This window comes from Suricata suricatta, chromosome 4, assembly GCF_006229205.1.
Source record: "Suricata suricatta isolate VVHF042 chromosome 4, meerkat_22Aug2017_6uvM2_HiC, whole genome shotgun sequence".
Taxonomy (NCBI): domain Eukaryota; kingdom Metazoa; phylum Chordata; class Mammalia; order Carnivora; family Herpestidae; genus Suricata; species Suricata suricatta.
In genome coordinates this window covers 181,484-201,424 of record NC_043703.1, presented here as the reverse complement: position 1 = coordinate 201,424, position 19,941 = coordinate 181,484, and the positions used below count along the sequence as shown (strand labels likewise).

The following is a 19,941-nucleotide window of genomic DNA, read 5'->3' as shown; positions in this document are numbered from 1 at the left end:
AAAATGACTGCCCGGACCATCCAAATCACAGGGAAAGGAGGAAGTACCACGCACAAGCCCGGGTACTGGCACAGCCCCTCGTGCCCTGTATGTTTTCAATCACAGATGTAGTATCTGGGTCCTGCCTTCTCGTGCTGTCATCCATGGGTTTTGCGGTGCGCCCCCGGAAACGGCTCTGGGAATGTCTACGGCTCACGTCCTAGAAAAGTGTGTGAGCATTCCCACAGGGCTGCTGCCCGGCCGCCCCTGACCTGGACACCTGCCACGGCCGGGCGGTCGGCCCGTCACTCCCCTAGGAGGCTCCCCTCCCCCTAGGAGGCTCCCCTCCCGCTGAAGGGCATCCCAGCCCCTGCCACTAACATCCCGACCCAGGATCAGAGGAGAGCAGGGCCCTGCGCTTCCCAAAGCAGAGCCAAGCCTGATTCTCCCCAAAACGGAGGCTCACAGCCATGCCCCTCACCTGGCCAAACTGCCTTCCCCTGCAGTCACCTCAGATTTTTTTTTTTTACATTTCCTGGTTTTTTGTTTTGTTTTGTTTTTGGGGAGGGAGGGAGAGAGGTCCCTGCAAGCCCCTTCCCAGGCTGGGGAGGGGCCAAAATGCCATCCCAGTAACAGGGACCGGAGTGTCTACAAATGTGGAGGGAGACGCACAGGCCGAATGTGAGCTACTAAGCCTCGGTGTCTCCCTCAGCACCGTGGGGATAATGGTGCCTGGGAGAGGCCTGCCAAGCACGCACCTGGCAGTTGACATTCGGGATCTTTTACTCCCGTTCAGCCCTCACCCTCAACACAGTTCCAGCAGTTACTGTGTGAGCAGGATCATTCCCCACTGTGCGGGTCTCTTGGTGCTCCAGCACAGAGTGCGCCCGCTGAGGGTACGCCCAAGGGCACACCCGCTGAGTGTACAGCTGCTGAGGGCACACCCGCTGAGGGCACGCCTGCTGAGTGTACAGCTGCTGAGGGTACACCCGCTGAGGGTGCGCCCGCAGAGGGTATGCCCACTGAGGGTACACCCCCGAGGGTACACCCGCTGAGGGTACACCCGCTGAGTGTACAGCTGCTGAGGGCACACCCACTGAGGGTGCGCCCGCCGAGGGTACACCCGCCAAGGGTACACCCACCCAGGGTACGCCCCCTGAGGGTATGGTCCGAGGAGCCACGGAGCCACAGGTCAGTCAGGACACAACGTCACTTCGGGGGCTCTCATCCACAGAGGGTGTGAACTCCAACCCCGATAGCTACTCCGTGGGAGGTTATCACCATTCCCAAACACCCCCCTAGTGAATCCCCATCTTCCCAGAAAAATGTGGGTCCGCTCAGTCCTTGCAGCACACACCTGATCTGTCAGAGAGAGGCACTGCGCGGTCACAGAGCCAGCAGCAACCGCATGGGTCACCTGAGTCCCAGCTGCAGTGACAAAGGGGCCTCCATGTGCGAACAGGGCTGCACCAGCCTCTGTGCCCACCTCAGTCTGCTCACAACATTCAACGGGATGAAAACCCCAAGCTTCTCAGGGGAAACTTCTGAGAAATCGTCGACCCCTTGGGTGGGATAAGGGATGGTCTGGAGCTGGGCTACCAAATGGGTTCTTAGAACTTCAACTCTGTCCCGGGGCGCTCGGCTGGCTCCACTTCAGGCTAAGCCCCTGGCATGTGGTCTCGTCTAGAGAAAGGCCTTCCATAAACAGCAGGGGCTCTGAGGCACTGGGCACCTCTCTCTTCCCTCACGTCATGCCCCAGCTTGGTCACTGGGCCCTGCCTGCTCTTCCCGACCGACACCAGGCTCCAGGAGTGCTATTCGCAGCCTCCTGATGCCTCCGGCATCAGATGCAAAGCTTACCTCCCATCTACACCCTGGTCACACTCACACGATCCCAAACCAACGACAGCCTGAGGACAGGAGGATAAAACTGAGCAACATTTACCTAGAACTCTGCATCTAGTCCTGGTTGGCCTTCTCCCAAACCACGAAACTGGCAAACGTCAAAGCCAAAACTGAGCCCCGAGCCATCGGGCCTTAACTAGTCCTCTTAACACCTGCCCATGCTCTGGCAGAACCACCTGTGAAGCCACAGCCGGGCCCTCAAACCGCTGAGCGCAGTGGACAATCTCCTTCTGGCCTCCAAAGCAGAGACTGCGGACCATGGTGGGGGGTCCTGGCAGCTTCAAGCAGAGGATGACAGCTCCCAGCCCACACAGGACATTGGTGCACGGAGCGTCCTGGTAGCAGGTGCCCCATAAAGACCTGTGTCTTAGCCACCCACACCGTAGTGACAGTCCAATCTCACCCCCAGAAAGGAAATGTCTGGGGGTTTTATCCATAACAAAAGACACTCGATATAGAATAACAATACTTCATATTCTAACTTCGCTCTTCTATATCCTCCAAATCTTCTTCAGTGAAAACACACACACACACACACACACACACACACACACACACACACACGGCACCCAAAAGACACAAAGCAAACATTTCTGGAGACCCCGCCAGAGACCCTGAGGGCAGGAAGAGGGGAGAGAAGGCAGGGTGGGCACTGGCCCCCCAGAGGCCTCTCCTCTGCTTTGGGGGCTATTGCAGCATGTCCCGCACAGACTGTGTTGAGGACGAGATTCCTGCACTAGGAGGTCAGCCAGCGCTCAGCACGGCTGTGACACACCCACCGGCCCTTGAGCCCCAGGCTCCTGAGGGGCCCAGTCACTGCACAGGGACCCCAACCCCCTGCCCTGGTTTCTCCTTATTTGGGGACTGTGAGTCCACCTTAAAAGCCTGACCGGCGAGTGGGACCGACCCAAGGGATCCTGGCACTAATAAACCCATGGCCCCTCCAGTGCTCGTGCCCTAAGGCCCTGGCAAAGGCCTTCAGTGCTGCCCAAGGAAAGAAATCAGAAGTACAACACAGATGCGCACATTGAGGGCACCACAGCTGAGCTGTGACCGAAGCCCAGTGGGCTGGCGACTCTGGGAGACAAGCGTCACTTCCCGCCCCCACGCAGAACCCCGCCTCCCAACAACTCCCCAGGCGAGGCTCAGGGTTTTCCACGACATTGGTGACAACCTTCCTTTCCAAAATAGCTCCTCACCAACACACGCTGTTCAAAAACACCTCAAGTGTAATAGCAGAGTGTGTAAAACCTCCATCCAAGGTCAGTAATCAGGGTTCTCCCTACTTGTAATTTAAGCAAAACCGCTACATCTAGGGGCGCATCAAATCCCAAGTCGTGGTTCAAAATAGAACATACCAACTGCAAGTATCTTCTATTTGTGCTGTAGGAGAAGGCACACACTTCACCCCACCCTTTAATTAAAAAAAGGGGTGCGGATGTTAGCAAAACCCAGATGAGCCCCTCGTGTGGCTGGGTTTGTGGCACTGCCCCCCCTCCCCTGTAAACTCTGACCCCACGTGCCCCACCGGCACTGACATCCAGGCCCATCGCACAGTCTGCACTGAGATGCCAGGGTCAAAACACCGATTTGGGAACAGCAGGTGCTAATGAGGGGAACAAAACACTCCCACCCACACCCGTCTATGCAGGCACCCACACCCATCTATGCAGGCACCCGCACTCCGTCTATGCAGGCACCCAGAGGGGCTTCCGGAGAGCTCCTTCCCTGATCCGCTGCAGTGGCCCCGGGGTGGTGGCACATGATCCAGGCAGGCGGGCCTCACCAGGGACTGCCCAGAGTACCTTCCACAGATGGCAGCGCTGGGGGCACTGGATTCTCGGCTGTAAGGGACAGCTCACCTCGGACCAGGGCCCTCACTTTGGCCCGCATGGGAATGAAACCTGGGTCACAGGCCTGGCCCCGGAGTTCCTGATTCTGGGAGTCTGGGTGGGGCCCCAACATCCACACATCACGCCAGCCCCAAGTGCTGCTGCTGGTGTGGGGACCCCACTGGGAGAGCCTTGGCAAAGGGGGAAACAATTGGTGGAGGGGGTGATGGGCACACCCTCTCTTCTCCCAGCTCCGGGGTTCCCCCCCTCCTCAGCCTCCTCTTCCTGAAAAAGACAGCAGAGCTCAGGCAGCCAGCCACAGACTCAGCAGTCAGTGCAAAGTATTTCATTTTAACTTTTTTCAATGTGTATTTATTTATTTTGAGAGAGAGCACGTGCACACATGAGCAGGGGAGGGGCAGAGAGAGAGAGGGAGAGAGGGTCCCAAGCAGGCGCCACACTGTCAGTGTGGACACGGGACTCGATCCCACAAACCCTGAGATCATGACCTGAGCCGACTGAGCCACCTGGGCACCCCCAGTGCACAGTATTCCAAAGAGGAACGTCAGTGGGCATGAGCCTCTCTCCTGGGGGGTAGGGGAGACTGAGCGTCAGGGGGGCTGGGAAATGCAAAGACCCAGGCAGGGGGCCTGGAGGGCAGGCGGCTGGGGGGCAGGGAGGGCACTTGGTGGCATTAAGATTCGGAGAGCCAGGGCCCCTGGGGGAGGTGACCAGGAGCTGAGAAAGCACTGGGAACTTTCTGACTCGGGGGAGGGGCTTGGGGTGCTGGCCCTGGGACAGCCCAGATAAGCAGGCCAAGCAGCTTCCCTGCTCCATGGCCCGAGGCAGAAATTGCTCAAGGAGGGGCTCCTAGTCCCCTCGCCCCTCACCGACAGGGCCCGCCCCAGTGCACCGGACACCCTCACCCAGCAGTCGGGCCCCATGCACCCTCCCGACAGGTCATGAGGTCACTCAGAGGGTGCCCTGCCCGTGGCTGTGGAGTGGCCTCGACAGAGAGGGATCCCTGTTTAGCCCACCTGGGGAACCAAGGTGTGTAGACAGAGTGCCGAGGGAGAGAAACACACGAATGAGGACGCCAGATTAGCGACCTTGGTCACCTGCATTTTAAGATTGGGAGACCGTTTATTCTAGAGAGCTCCACAACGTCCGTGAGCTTACTCCATGCAGCGTCACGGAGCCTGCACGGCGCTCCTGGGAGCCAGACCGCAAACTCATCTGTGCAGCAGAAAATGAATTTCCTCTCGTCGCGCACCAGCTCCCTATTCTGGATTTCCGGGGGCTTCCTTTCTTAGACTCGAGTCCAAACCAGCCCGGGAAGGATGCTGCATCAGCCCGACCTTGCCCCGCAAGGGGTGAGGGGAGGAGAGTGGGGAGGGCAGACCATCGCCAGCCATCAGCTCACCACACAGGGCCCAGGACCCTCATTCTACCTTTGAAAAAATAGCACCTTACTTTTGGCTGGTCTTTAAACTGCACAGGCCAAGATGAGTGGAACATTATTATGTATTTAATTTTACTTATAAAGCAACTTGTTTTTCTTCATTCTTCACTAATCTCTGTTTACTCTCCTCTGCTAATAAAATGTGGGCAAGTTTGTAGTATAAACCTAAGAGCCTGTAAACACTCCCTCTACACCTTGTTTGGTGTTGACCCCCGCAGTAGCCCCATCTCCATATGCGCGGAGAAGGCAACTACCAACGCAATTATCCGAGCTCCCAGTCAATCCCAGGGAGAGAAGACAGCTCCAGGGGGGCGGGGGGGGGGGGGTCCTCAAGCCCGGCCAGTGTCCACGTGCGGAAGGCACCCTGGGCGTGGTGTCCCGCACACAGAGGTCACCGCTGCAGGAGACACAGAGCAAGGCCTGAGCACCGGAGACACCCCCGGCCTGTGAGGCGGCCCTTGCTGGTGGGCAACCTGCCACTGCGTCCCGCAACCCAGCTTCCGTCCCTTGGGAGAGGTCACCGTTCACCCCAGAGTCTCCCTGGACACATGAATGTGGTGCCTCGGGAATGAGCACCCCCCATCGTGAGAAGGACGGTGGGCGGCTGGTGGCTCCAGCCCTGGGAGGCTGCTCAGCTCACAAAAGCAGAGCCGAGGGCAGGGGGAGGCGCCTGCGTGCTGGACATGCTGTCTCATCACAGGACAGCTTCCTACAGTTTCCAAAATAGTTAACTGATCCATTAATACCCACTTCCCACCATCAGGGCCTGTGCCACAGAGATAAAAGCATGAAATGACCCAGAAAAACGCTACAAATTCAAAACAACATGCCGAGTAACTCCAGGTGCCACTAGGCATCTAGCAGGGCGGCAGGGCCGCTGTTTTCAAGTTTCTTCCACAGCACACGCAGCTTTGTAGACTTATTCCAACTACTCTAAATGCTTCATAACGTAGCCTAGAACTCAGGAAAACCTCCCATTTCCTACTGCTGCTGCCTCCTCAGGCAAAACGCGGCCTCCTAGCCACTTTCCAACAGGCACAACTGTTCCTACAAAACCACATTAAAAGGTGAGATTATCCCTCTTGGTTAATATTTTACTTTCAGTCCCAAGCAGCAGCTTAAGGAAGAAACACAGACACTGCTGGTGAAGAGAAAAACAGGCAGAGAGGCTGGAGCTGTAGACACCGCTGGGTCCCCTTGGAGGGACACCTGATGGGACAAGAGGGGGGCGGGGAAGGGCAGGTAATGCAGCCGAGCCCACAGAGCCAGGAGCCCTCCCAGCCTGGCCCTCTGCACAGCCATGTGCTGGACAAGACAGGGACAGGCACTGGGCCCAGGACATCACCACCACTGTCACTCAACCCTCATAAGAACCCTAGGAAACAAGCTATTATTAGCCTCATTTTACAGACACAGAGAGGTTAAGTGACTTGCCAAAGTTCACACAGCAGGTAAGATGTGGAGCCAAGAATGCCACCAGCTCTGTGGCCACACGGCCCCTCCGCCCCAGGGTGCTGCCCTTCTTGTCTACACCCTAGACCCCCAGGCCATATCAGTTTGGTCCACGCTGCAGGGGTCTTTCCATCTGGCAAGCGTGAGATCTGTCTATGCCCTGCCCCCAAATGTGACCGAGGCCCTTCAAGGCCACACTCCTGGAGGGAAGCAAAGAGCGAATCAGACAGCCTCGGATCCACCGCAGGGATCCACCGCAATCCCCACGTGTCCCCTCTCCCCAGCCAGTGCCAAGGTTCTTGGGGTGAGCCCCCCACGCGTTGTCAGGGGCTGGGCTATACGGGCGCCCCCCGCTCCCCTCCCAGCTGTGACAGACAAGACACCCCCAGTCATGGCCAAATGTGCCCTCGGATTTCAAACCACGGCATTAAAGGAAAAGCTCTGGGTCTGGACGCAGTCACGCCCAGGAGCCCCTCGCTGCCTGGGGCCAGATGTGCGTGAGTCCACGACGGTGGCCGGGTGGCCCGCAGGCCAGGCCAGTCCCTGCCCTCTCCGGGAAGGGGCGTGGCTCACAAGTCCCCCAAGAATAAACAGTCTCAGAAAAGCTCTCGGGCCCCCTCTCCTTCTGGTTTTCCACTCTGCTTTCACAGGATCAATGACTCTGAGCAGTGTTCACTGAAAACCCAGGAAACCGGGGGGCTGGGGCCTTCCCACTGTGCTGCCACTCAAGGCCTAGAGGGAGGCTGGGAAACCCCAGGACCAGGAGGACCTCCCAGAAAGGGGCAAGCCCTGCAGTTCCCTTCCCCAGTTGGGAGCCTCATCTCTGGAGCCTCTGAATGACTGCTTTCTTCCTCAGCTCCCTTGCCCTCCCCGCAAACTACAGGAGGAGTCTGGAGACGAAAAAGAAACAAAGGACCCAGGGCTGTGTCTGTGCATCGCCTGCTGCCCGAGGGCCTCCACTGCACCAAACTGACCCGCCCGGTCCTGTGGGCCCCATTTTAGCTGAGGACGGTTTGCAACTCTGAGATGTACACGTGCAAATACAAATGTAGGAAACACTGTGCCATCTCCAGGCCCGTCCCTACGCCTCCCTGCTTCTGCTTTCCACTAAATGTCACTGCACCACGTTTCAAGGAGTGTGTGAAGCCCCCGTTGCAAGACAGGGCACTGTCCCGTGCTGCCAAGGAAGGGGAAGCAAATCTTCAGAGCTGTGAAATGTGGGGAAGACTGCATGTTAGGACAGTTAAACCCTCAGAGCAGGAAAAACACTGAGTTTATTTTTAATTTATTTTTAAAGATAAAATAAGTGCTGTTCGTATCCAGTGGGGCCAGCTTGCATAAATAAACAGTAATCCTCAATACATAGTTTCTGTTCTTTCAGAGGGTTCTCTGGCTTTGGAAAGTACTCCGTCAGCAGCTGCAGCGGACACGCCCAGGCATCTGTGCCCTGGAGAAGCAGCAGGTCAGAGCTGTCTAGTCTTCTTCACACAAGGGAGAGCTCACCTCCCCAAGACCTGAAAGTTCTCCACTTATTATTGTTCCCATAAATATGAGACTATTGGTCCTTCAGTCTCTACAACTGGCATGGCAAGGCCTGTATTTGCTCCGCGTCCTGTGAAATCCCCCGTGTATATGGCTCCGCCGCCCGTTCGATGGAAGCAGCCAACGGCCATGGGGCAGTTGAAAACACCACACCGGCCTGGGGTGACTTCGGCTGACGGGAGACCTGTGTGATTCAGAATCTACGCCTGAGCCCCCCGAGCAATTTACAACAGACAAAATCTGAAAGCTAACTTTTGCCCAACTACATTTGTGATTGGTACATCAAACTGAACCAAAAGTCGTCACCATTGCCTTGCAGTGACCCAAGAAGTCCGTGGTCTTACACCTACTTCTGGATGCCACCTTCCCGGGCCACCCCCGCCCTGTGCCAACACTGAAGCTCGACGCGTACTTACGTGCCCCACAGAACCTCCCGGATTAGGTGGCTACAGAGACTCCCCACACAGTCCTGAAGTGTCTTCTGGGGAACCAGCGCCATCGCCCCTTGTAGGCCTCAGGGACCCCGAGCTCCAAGCTCCACCGCCCGCCGCTCAAAGCCCAGTGCCCCTGCCAGCTGGCCTCTCTGCCACAACTCGGCAGATGTCTCCTACATTTTCAAGGCCGCGCTCCCGCGTTCACCCGTGGGAAAGCTGACGCAGGCTGGGGGAGCCGTGCGGGGAGGGCAGGGCGCCTTCCAGAAGGAGACACACGCTATTAAACTGCTCCTGATGATGGTGAGTAACGACCAGATGAAGGAGAAGGGTCGAACTGAGAGGCCCAGACACCCTGCTGGCCCTCCCGCCCCTCCCCCTCCCCTGTCCAGGAAGACAGGAGAGGCTCTCCCTGAAGAGAACGCCGCGAAACCCTTTAGGAAACAGTAACAAATAGAAAATCAAGATCCTGAGCAGAAACATAAGGACAAGTGGTTTTTTTCTCTCCATGTGACCCTTTATTTCCAGTCAGGACATGCATAAACACATTCTGGGTCCAAATGCTGAGAAACTCCTTCTCCACACGCTTGTCGCAAGCTGCTGGGAGCAGGAAATGATGAACAGAGAAAGGAATGCTGGAGGCCAGATGGATGCAGCCAGCAGGCTCGGGAAGCCCCGACCGGCGCCTCCTCCAGGAGTCCCGCGGCAGCAGCCACAGCTCAGACGGAAGTGCGAAGACCCGGCAGGGCCTCCCCTCCCCCCGGAGGTGCGTGCTGGCTGCCCTCGGGGTTCCCACCAGCAAGCCGGCAGTCCTGGGGACCCAAGGGCCCCCCAAGTTCACAAGCAGAAAGAACTTCTCATCAAAACCCGCAGTCGCCCAAGCACAGCCTTCTCCTGGTGCCACCCGGTGCCCCGAGGGGAGCAGGCCCCTCCGACCTGGTGCCCCAAAAGGGAGCACACAGAGAGGGCACAGAGAGGGCACAGGTGTTCAGACCAAAACTGCAGCACCCTTCTCACTGGGGTGACGTCCCTGGAGTGGCATCCCTCGCACTCACTTCCCTACATCTCCCTCCCCTCCCCCAGTCCCTGGAGTGGAACTCCCACGGAGGGCAGCCGGCTGACAAAAAGGCCAGAAATAAATAGGAGAAAAAGCTCCAAGAAGAACCCAGGGTGTGGGTCTAAAAAGTGAAAGGCTTCTGATTCAAAGACAAAATAATTAAAATATCAAAAACAACTGCAGAAAAAGCTTTCAAGTCACAGAAAAGGGAAAGGTAGGTTGTACCAAGCATCGAGGCCCCAGGGTAGACTCAGACTGAGTGTGCCCCCAAAACACACCCGCAGACCCCCTGGGGCTCAGCCCACCAGAGCCACGCGACTCCCTCCAGCGTGTCTGCAGCCTCTGCCACGTCAGGCAGAAGGAAAAAGACTGATTTGCTTGAGAAACAGGAACTCTTTTTAAAGGCCACACACATTACTAAGGCAGGCGAGGCCGGCTCCCTGGTGCCGAAATCTCAGCTAATGGGAAAGAGCCGTCACAAGCGGTTTGAGCCTCCCTCCGTCCATCCCACCATTGCACACCTCTCCCCCCAGACAAGCTCTGGGGCCTGCGTGTGCATTCTGTGCACGTGTGTGTACTGTGTGCATGTATCTGTGCATCTGTCTACTAAGTGCACGTATGGTGTGTGCCCATGTGTGCATGTGTGCATCTGTGTGTGTCTATGTGTGTATTCTTTGCGTGTACATGCGTGTGTGGCGTACCTACATGTATGCATGTGTCTGTGTGTGTGCTTGTGCGCATGTGTGGTGCCCATGTATGTTCCGCGCATGTGTGTGCACACACAAAACCATGTTCCGACAGGAGGAGGCCTCAGAAGGAAGTAAAGATGGCCATTGCTCCCCTCAGCTAACCCCCTGCCTCACGGGACGCAGCTCTGAGGCAAGTCTGAGAACACCTGGCCCCTCCATGGGCCTGGCCAACTCCCGGATACACTGCGTGCTGGTATGTATTTCCCACGTGTGTACCATACAGGCAGTCTACTGCCCTTGAAACTCAGCCCTATAAAGTAATAAAATACCCAACCGTTTCACCCTAAGTTAAAGACCGGCTATGGCAGCCAGCCCTAGGACAGGCCTGCCTCGGCCCCGAGTGGTCTGGAGTTCCCCAGTCAGGCCCTTTTCCCAGAGGCCATGGGAAAACCAGGCTGTTCACAGCACCCACCCCAGACCTCGCTTGGTCTGGCCCCCTAGGATCTGCACTCTGATGGGCTTTCCGGAACCAGCCCGTATTCCTGGATCACTAATAGCTCTACACCACAGTCTGACCCCAGCCTTGGAAAGCCCCAGTGTAGCTGAGCCAAAATAAACAGATGCCAAGAGGCTTAGGGGCCTGGGGCTAAATTCCCCTCTGAAGTATCGGAGTTTAACTGCCCTAGTCAACCCATCTTCCACCTGCCACGAGGCCACGCCTTCACTGCCTGCCTTGCCCAGAGAGCTTTCCCTGCATAAGGTAAGGTTGGCACCCGGAGGAGAGAGCGGAGCCGCCCTACCCGGAGGAGGGGATGATCGGCCAGAAGCCGGAGGGCGGGAGTCACCGCTCGACCGAGGCAGGCCTCCTGTGGAAGCAGGTCTCAGGTGTTCCAGGCAGGTCAAGACACTCAGCTGGGAAGTGGGTCAGCAGGCTCTGCGCCCCTGGCTGTCCACACGTTCATGCAAAGGGGTCGCTCTGCTGAGTGGGTCCCATGGACGCTCATTGAAAGATCCACCAAGGAGAAGCAGCAGCTACGTGCTGTCGGAGGAAGTAGTCTGAGAACACACCCCAGAAGGCAGGTCCTCGCTAACCACCAAAGCGCCTGGGCCTTGGGTGAATGAAGCCCGTCACAAGCCAACACGCACAGCCACAGGCTCTCTCGCCAGTGTGGCTGCAGCCAAGCCTCCAGCTTCTCTGAGCCTCGGAGGTGGGGAGGTGGGGAGGTGGGGAGCCGTTAAAATAGCCGTCCAGGGGCGCGCAGAGTCCTTACAAGATCTGACAGGACAGCACGCCACCGTCCTCGGCACGGCCGCGGCTCCCTAACCAATGACTGACTGATCTGGCGGAGCAAAAATAGACAAAATCAAACAGTCTCTTGTACCTCCCAGAAGTGGATTCAGGAACAAAGAGAGAAACCACAGAGCTAAAAAAGGAAAATGAATCTTTTTCCTCAGAAGAAAAGAAACACACAACAAAGCTACAGAGCTCTAGAGGCACATGTACCAACCCTCCGCTCCTGCGTGGGCTTGAATGTGTGGCCTTTTTTAACGGACATGATGAGAAGCAGGAACCAGCCCTGACTCGGTGCAGGAGACAACTGGCCCACACGAGGATCACATCTAACCAGACCCATGGTGTAACTCAGGAGACTGTGGAGTCCAAAACCAAAACCCCAGAAAGATACACACAAATAACACTCTCAACTCTGTTAAATGTCCTGAAGAATCTAGAAGCCTGAGCTCGGCCCCAGGAGCCTGTCAGCCCTGGAGACCGACAAAGGGGGAAGATGGTTCTCAGGACTGGCCTGGTGACCAGGTCCTGCAGCTGTGGAGGAGAAAATGCTGTGGTGGGTGCACAGGGGTCTGGCCAGCCTGCTCAGGAAAGCACTGCCAGACACAGGTCTCCAGAATGAGTCACCCTGAGCCTAAAAAAGACTCAGCCACGTCGTTTGCCTTTGGGTTTTATCCCATTGGCACCTGGGGGCCAAGATAGAACAATGCTTCACATTTTGGAAATTATTCAGATAACAGGAACAGAAACAACGCGAAGAGGAAAAAGCAGGCATGAGAGTCATTCCTCGACAGACAACAGTGAAGGGTGCTCTGGTCTGTTCTGTTTCTAGAAAAGGTTCTGATTTAAAGCATAACCCTGAGCGCAGATTCCAGCCTCCTCCCCACCCTTGGAGGAGCGTGCCGCCGCTCACAGTGTGGGTCAGTGCGTGGGACGCAGCACCTGTGGCTCAGGAGTGTGAGATGCAGCATTTACTCACTGACTCTGGGGCCAGGATGCCGCTGTCCCCCGAAAAGGAGTCAAGCGTACCCCAAAACCCAAACCAGCAATGCCCGATTGCAGGATGAACAGAGCCCCAGCCCCAGGGCGTCCAGCTCTGCCTCCGGAAACACACTCTGCTGTAGATGCTCAGCGAACAAGCAATCACTATTTTGATCCCACAGCCCCCCTGACAGTCCACCACTCCCAGCAAAGACTACTCAAACCCAAAGCTTCCAGACACCGAGGCCCTGGTGGCCCCTGAGTCTGGCCTAACAACCCTCTTGTGAGAACCACGTCCTGTGCTCGAGCCCACAGAGCAAGCTGGGAAGCCAAGATTCGGGGGACGCTCATCTCCTTACCGCTCAAGATGCTCACGGGCCTGCATTTATACCAAAGCTGGAATGTGCTGACTGCTCATCTGAACGCTGCCTCACGCTTGAAGAAAAGTACTGGGCCATCTGTTGTGGCTTTAAATTCCCTTCCAGCCATGTCAATTTCTCCGAGTGGCCAAGCTGATCGGAGGCCTGGCTCACAAACCAGCTCCTGCCCGGGGTTCCGACGGACTTCCCCTTGCTCCAGGGTCTTGTTCGTTGTTTCTCAACTTCAAGGGCAGTCCTGCTCCAGACTTTCCCTCACCTTGCAGCAATCCAGGTAAGTTAATTCTACCTTTCTGGGGCCTTCCTCTCCAGAAAGTTGCTCTTTCCATTCTTAAAGTTGTGATTTTTAAACTCATTTGCCTATCTATATACATAAACCCACACGCCTGCATGATTAGTAATACCCTTGATTTTTTGAAACAGATCTTTCCTCTTCCACACTTCCCACCACAGGGAGCCCAGATGATAGGCTTGCGTGGGCCTTTATTTTCACATCTGCACATACTTATTTGTGTTTTACTTTAAGGAGAATATCTTAGGTAGATTCTCCTGCATTTTCTTGTTCTTTCTAGTCATGCCCCATGGAATAGCCCGCATGTCACACGGCCTGGCCTGGCTCTAACTCATTCTTCCGAGAGCTGAATAGGATTCCACACCATGGAAGCCCCGTAATATAGTCACCCTTTCAAGTGGCATTTACTTTGTTTCCACATTTTGCTATCGTTCGTTCGACAGCGGACGGTGGTGGTGGTGGTGCGGCGATGATCCTTCGTGCACATCCCCACCTGCTGGTCAAAGCAGTCTGTCCGGCGGCAAGCCCCTCCTCCTCTGTTACAGACCCCCGTTCTGACCTCGGGCTGCAGAAGACCAGACAGTCAGTGAGGACTCCCTGCTCAGGCACCAGGAGCTCCCCTCTGCTATCGAACCTCAGACCGTCCAGAGGTGACCAGCACCACAAGACAGGACATCAAGTCCCCACAAGGCTCGCCCAGAGGCCGGAGGTCCGTCAGCACACAGCACGGGCCGTGCTGGCCGTGCTCGCTGCCCATGCTGTCCCCCGGCTGTCCACACAGATCTACGTCACACACTGGCTGCGCACGTCTCAAAACCTCGAGGCAGCTTCACGCCTTTCTTGATGTCGCCCACATGTAAACATACACGTGAAAGTCCAGCTCTCTCTTACAGACGTATCTGCTTTAGCTGGAACTCCACTTTGTCACTTGATTAACAGGAGAGCCTCAAACTGGTCTGGCAGGAACACCTAGAAAGATCGAGCACTGGAAGGGCTCATTAAGCTCCACAAAAAAGGCCTCCTCCACTTTGACAAACGAAGAAACTGAGGCCGAGAGAGTTTAGGAGATGTCTCTAAAGTCGCAGAATCTGTGAGAAACACAGGTGACACTTACTCTGGAATCTGGGATCCCAAGTGCCCTTAGTTATACCCTCCTCTCCTAGGCTGGCTCCCAGAGGCTTTTGTGCCTACAGCAGCCAGGGACACTCGCCTGTGCCCACAGTGGCCTGAACCCACCTCCAAGGTCACTAGGAAGTGGGAGGTGTGCACTCACTGCCTCACTTTCAAGGGCAACTTGCAAACCTCAACTCTCTGGCATTACCAGCTAGCACTTCCGATTGTTTCTAGGAAATACACCCATCTCCTTTCTAAACATGTGCATGTCAGGGGCGCCTGTGTGGTCAGGCTCCTGACTTCACCTCAGGTCTTGATCTCGATCTCACGGTTCGTGGGTTCGAGCCCCACAGAGCGCTCTGTGCTGACAGCTCAGAGCCTGGAGCCTGCTTTGGATTCTGTATTTCCCTCTCTTTCTGCCCCTTCCCTGCTTGTTCTCTCTCTCTCTCTTTCAAAAATAAATAAATGTTGAAAAAAACTAAACATGTGCACATCTATGACTAAAACGTGATGTGTGATGCTCTGATTCCCCAGTGCCTTCAGGAAGGTGTGAGCGTTTATATACTCAAAGGCCTCACTAGTTTCAGAGAGGCAAATCTGAACGTTCCTACCAAATGCTATACTTCAGCCTGCAGGAGCCCATGCTCTGCTCACCTGCCCGATGCCTTCTCCCAAACGTATGGATTGCCAGTAAATCCGTTTAATGAGCCATCTCTGGATTTCGGTACGCTGTTCAAGATCCCATTGCCACAATTCCCCTCCTGACCAGCGTCTACCTCGGCAGCCTCTAGTCAATGACTACAAGTCTCAGAATAACTAGGCCGGTGTCCCTGGCTGATCACCCACAAGACTGTGGCCTTGTCCCCGCCCCTCATGAACATCAGCTGCCTCCTGGCCGTAAAACTCACCACTTCTCTCCTTCCCAGCACTGCATGTACCCCCACCATTCAAACCCAAGATCATGCAGAAAGACGGATCATAATAAGTGATGTGGAGAAAAGAACATCACACAAACGTGGATCTAACCCCCAGCTCTCTCCTTCAGGCTAGGTAACTTTGGACAGGTTAAGTTATAGGAGTCTCCCTTCCTCAACTTCAGTGTCATGGAGTTGTGAGAACTTAAAATGAGTTAATACACGCAATCTAGATCCCAAAAGTCTGCAACGCTCTCCACCCCACACATATACATAGCGAACCCACCCCTCCCTAGGTAAAACCTGGAGCCACAAACTAAAATCACCCTTGGCCCCTGAGCCCGGCTGCTCCCCAGGCATAGCCCGGAGCGGCACACTAGTCCTTAGGGGTTAAAAATAGTGCAGACAGCTAGCTGAGCTCGGTTAGTAGAATATCCAGGTTAATTTTAGCATCAGAGAGCTCAAGAGAATATAAAATCCCTGATGCCGAGAACCATGTGTGGCCAGCACGACCCCTTCTTTCTCTGTCAAACACACACACAGTAAAAAAGCTAACATCACTGATACCACTCCCTTATATTCACAAAATGTTTTCTCTAATTGGGAAAACCATTTCTTCTCAGCCCTGTGAAGACACCACTACTGACAATAACTCTTTTAAATTATCAAACAGGACACCACCTCATCTGACCCTGACAGGCCCCTGTGATGGGCACATTGGAGCTTCCCCTGTAGGAAATTCGGTTAAATACCCCACTTGTAACAGAGCAGACCCCGAACCCCAAGCTTCCAGCGCCTGTGGTCTGGACCTTCTTCCCCACACCACACCCCTCCTAACCAGCCACTCGGCCAAGGGAGGTGCAGGCCAGAAACCCTCAGCCACCACTTCCTGTTCCCCTCTCATGAGGGACCTGCCTCTTCTGGTGGGGTTGTGTTTACCAGCAGTTGTGGGCCGGGCACGAGGCTGGTGGGGGGCTCCCCTGGGCCCACAGCACCAACAGCCTGCGGGGCCACGTTTTGTTGAACGAGAGGAGAGGTCAGTTCCAACGTGCTGGCGCTGGACCCAGACCACTATCGACTTCCTTGGTGGACAAGTTAGAGTCTTACTGAGAAGGAATGTGAGCGCACGCCCTGGGCCCAGTGCAGCACCAGAGGGTCAAGGAGAAGGAAGGGAGAGACAGGGAACAGAGGAGAGCCCGCCGCAGGGACCCAGGCGGAGCTTGGCCTCACATGAGATACAAATGCCAACACACCCAGCAGATACGAACTGTGTCCTCCAACCTGATGATGAAAACCAGTGACAGAGCAGGAGGACTTTTCTCATCCTGGAATGCAAGCCTGGAGTTTTGGTTGTGGTTGTTGTTGTTAGCTTAAGAGAAAAAACTTTGTATATCCCCCTTAACTGACACATTTATCAAGGTGGTACTTTTAAAAACCAGTAGTAGCCATTATGGAAAAGGCAAAAATCACTGGAAAGTGAACCTTATTGCAGCACCTAAAGGACCGCTGTGTCCAAAATAGCTCCGCCCAAAGAACTCTGGTCTTGGGTCCCTCGCACAGGCCTCACCAACAATCTCCAAGCTGCTTCCCTTCTAGCATGAAGGCCCTGACTCATGGAAAGTCCAAAAATCGCACTTCCTCAAAGTTACCGTCTCGTAGGAAGTGCATCTGGCCTTAGCCAGCATGAGATACTAGTGTAAAAACAGTAACAATTGTCACCAAAGGTGGACAGAGTTTAAGATTTTTAAGAGCACAGAACTACCCAGAATAACTGTGAAGTTTAAGTGCAGAAAGCAACAGCTTCTTCAAGACAAGGACTCAGAATGGCTACAACACAAACACCTCACTCTGATCCGGCATCTGCAGAAGGTGGACAGGCAAGAGAAAGGGGAAGAGGTGAGCGAGGAAGAGACTCTTCCCTCTGTCCCCAGCCTTGGCCTCTCCGGGAGACCAAGTCCTATCACACAATCCAAAACTATTTAAGAACTAAAAGGCCATGGCCCAGACACCTAAAAAACTCTTCATCCTCCCAAAAATGTTCTCACCGTTTTTCTTAGCAGCAGGAGTAGTGATACTGCTTATTGGTATAACTTTAGGAAGAATTTTCTTTCTGTCCTTTTCTGGGAGAAGGAGGTGGGCATTAGCATAAGCCGGAACAATGCCATCTTGTAAGCCCCCACCGGATGCAGTAGACAACTATCGCCTGCATTTTACAAATGGAAAAATGAGGCCATGGAAGGGGAGGACACTTGTTCTGGGTCATCCAGCAGGCCAAGAGCACACGGGCACACAGCCAGCTCGCCCGGAGACAACGTTCCTAGATGAATGGACAGCCTGGCCAGTGTGTCTCTGAACAAGGAGGGGCAAGTGTGCATGTGACCATGTGTGTATGATTCATGCATGTCTGCCCCTCCTCCAGATCAGCTATGGTTCCTCGTCATCTATGCCTTCAAGACCAGGACATTCAGGCAAGTCAGAGGCGAGACTGGCCAGAGCAGACAACGAAGGAAAGAAATCAAGAGCTCAGCACACTACCTTCCAAGCTCAGGATCACCCTCACCACACTCTATTAACAGGCTGTCCCTCAAGTTAAAGGAGACTAAGCCCCAAACCAACACACCCACAGTTCACCATCAGGGTTTCCCGCCCGGGCTCTAACTCAGAAGCACTGCCTTGGCCATTTCTGTGCTCAAACACAGGAGGCTGCCTGGGCTGTGTGCAGGCCCTTGCTCCCTGAACACCCCCACTACAAAGGTGAGGTACAGATGTCTGCCTCCTTCAGCCCAGCACTGGGGATGCAGACCTTCGAAGAGAAGAGAAAAACAAGGGCTTCTTGGAGCCGGAATCACATCCAGGGAGTTGGACAGTGGTTCCCGCTCAGCCCCCAAACACGGGGAAGGAGGGTTCCAAAGGGTCCCGGGGTATCCAGTTCCACGTGGGGTTAGAGATGGCAGATGCGCCACTCACGGCACTAATCCTCAGCCGAGCTTGTGTAAAGTGAAACACAACGGACAGAAGGCCTAACCAAGCAGGATCTTCAAACCCCCTTCCTTCCACACCAGGCCCCTCCTTGTCGGGATCCAGAACCCACTTGTGGGCATGCACTGGCAGCTAGTGCAGATACGCTCCTGGATCCTCAGGAGTCTCTCCTCACCCGCCTGCCTCACATACTGTGCCATTCTGGAAAGAAATCAACCCTCTCTGCTCATTGTTCCAGAACACTCCTGAGATTGAGTCTGAGGCTGGCTGTGCCAGGCCTGAACTATAAAGTCCTCAGACCCATTCCTGCCAGCTGTACCCGGAGACCTGGCACACTCCTCCACAGACAGACCCACCCAGGTCCCCCTCCTGCTCCCCTTGATTAAGGAAGCACCTCTAACCCTCACACAGCTCGGTGGACCAGGTTCTAAGTGAGGGCTCTTGGCTGAAGGGCCATGGTACAGGCACTCTCCCTGCCCCCACTTCAGCAGGAGGGCAGTGCTGAATCTCTCAGTATGAAAGTGACAGCAGATCTCAACCAAGTAAACAAGAGAAATCTTCTGCAGGCAGAGTCATCAAGCCTGAAGGGCTGCCGCATCCAGTCCGCTTCTCAGCCAAATATCAACAGTCTCAGTGACGATCCATAAGCCAAAATAAAGCCAACAGGAAACAACACGCTGATTTGGGGGAGCTGGAATTCCTCAGGCAGCATCAAATGTCATCAACAACTGACACTCAGTCACTGGGTGCCTGGCTCAGTTCCCAGCGGCCCCTTTTCACATGGGAATAGAAGGGACCGTGGAAGCAAGAAGGACCCTGAGGACAGGCGACCCTCTGGGTCCTCGCAAACCCTCCTCAACACAAGCTGCCCTCCCATCCGGCACATTTATGGCACCAATGTCTAACAGTCACTCCAGGCAAGGATCTTGTTTTTGGGGGGGAGAGGGGGACGTGCACATCTCCCTCCCAAGATAAAACGAATCTCTCCAGATAAACCCAGGAAGTCCAGATATAGCCTTCCAGCCCACTCCAGAATCCGTATGTCATTTCCCTCCCCCAGCTCCTGGACCCAGTGACAAGGGCAGAATCCTCCCTGGTGACACAGCCTGAATGGCAGGCGCTGGTGGCCAAAAGCTTCCCCCCCCCTCCCACGCCACCCCGCCCCAGCCAGTTCTCAATGGAAGAGGGGCACTGCGGGTAGCTCCCCATCTCCCAGCCTGAAGGAGCCCCGGGCCAAGGGCTCTCCACACACATCCGCCTACCCCAACGCGCACACCCGCACCAGTCCGCAGCCCCTGCGGGTCCCACGCCCCGGGGGAAACGCGGGCAAGGAAGTTTCTGGGTGCAGCAGCCGAGGGGAGATGCGGAGCCTGAGGTCGGCGGGTTGGCCCCCGGCAACGCACGCACCCAGGGCCCACACTCACGCGCGCCCCCGGCGGGGACTGGCCCCGCGTCCTGCAACGCACTGCCCCCCCGCCCCGGACCGCGCCTCCAGGGAGCGGCGTCCCCCGAGCCGTCGCAGCCCGGCCGGTCCTCGGGGGGAGGGGACGCGCGGCGCCTGCCGCCCCCAGCACTCACCGATCTTGATCTTCACGCTCTGGAAGACCCGGAGCCCTTCTTCCTCCACCGCCATTCTGGGTCGCCC

At 55.6% G+C, this 19,941-nt stretch overlaps 1 protein-coding gene across 2 annotated transcripts in view; it reads right to left on the bottom strand.

The window, feature by feature from the left end:
* RASA3 (RAS p21 protein activator 3) overlaps positions 1 to 19,935 on the bottom strand; it is a 118,731-nt gene extending 98,796 nt beyond the window's left edge. For both annotated transcript variants that reach the window (XM_029936394.1, XM_029936393.1), the window contains exon 1: positions 19,875 to 19,935. In XM_029936394.1, coding sequence (XP_029792254.1) covers positions 19,875 to 19,929 — 55 coding nt within the window. In that variant the 5' untranslated portion in view covers positions 19,930 to 19,935. The remainder of the gene's footprint in view (positions 1 to 19,874) is intronic.
* Positions 19,936 to 19,941: the final 6 nt, after the last annotated feature.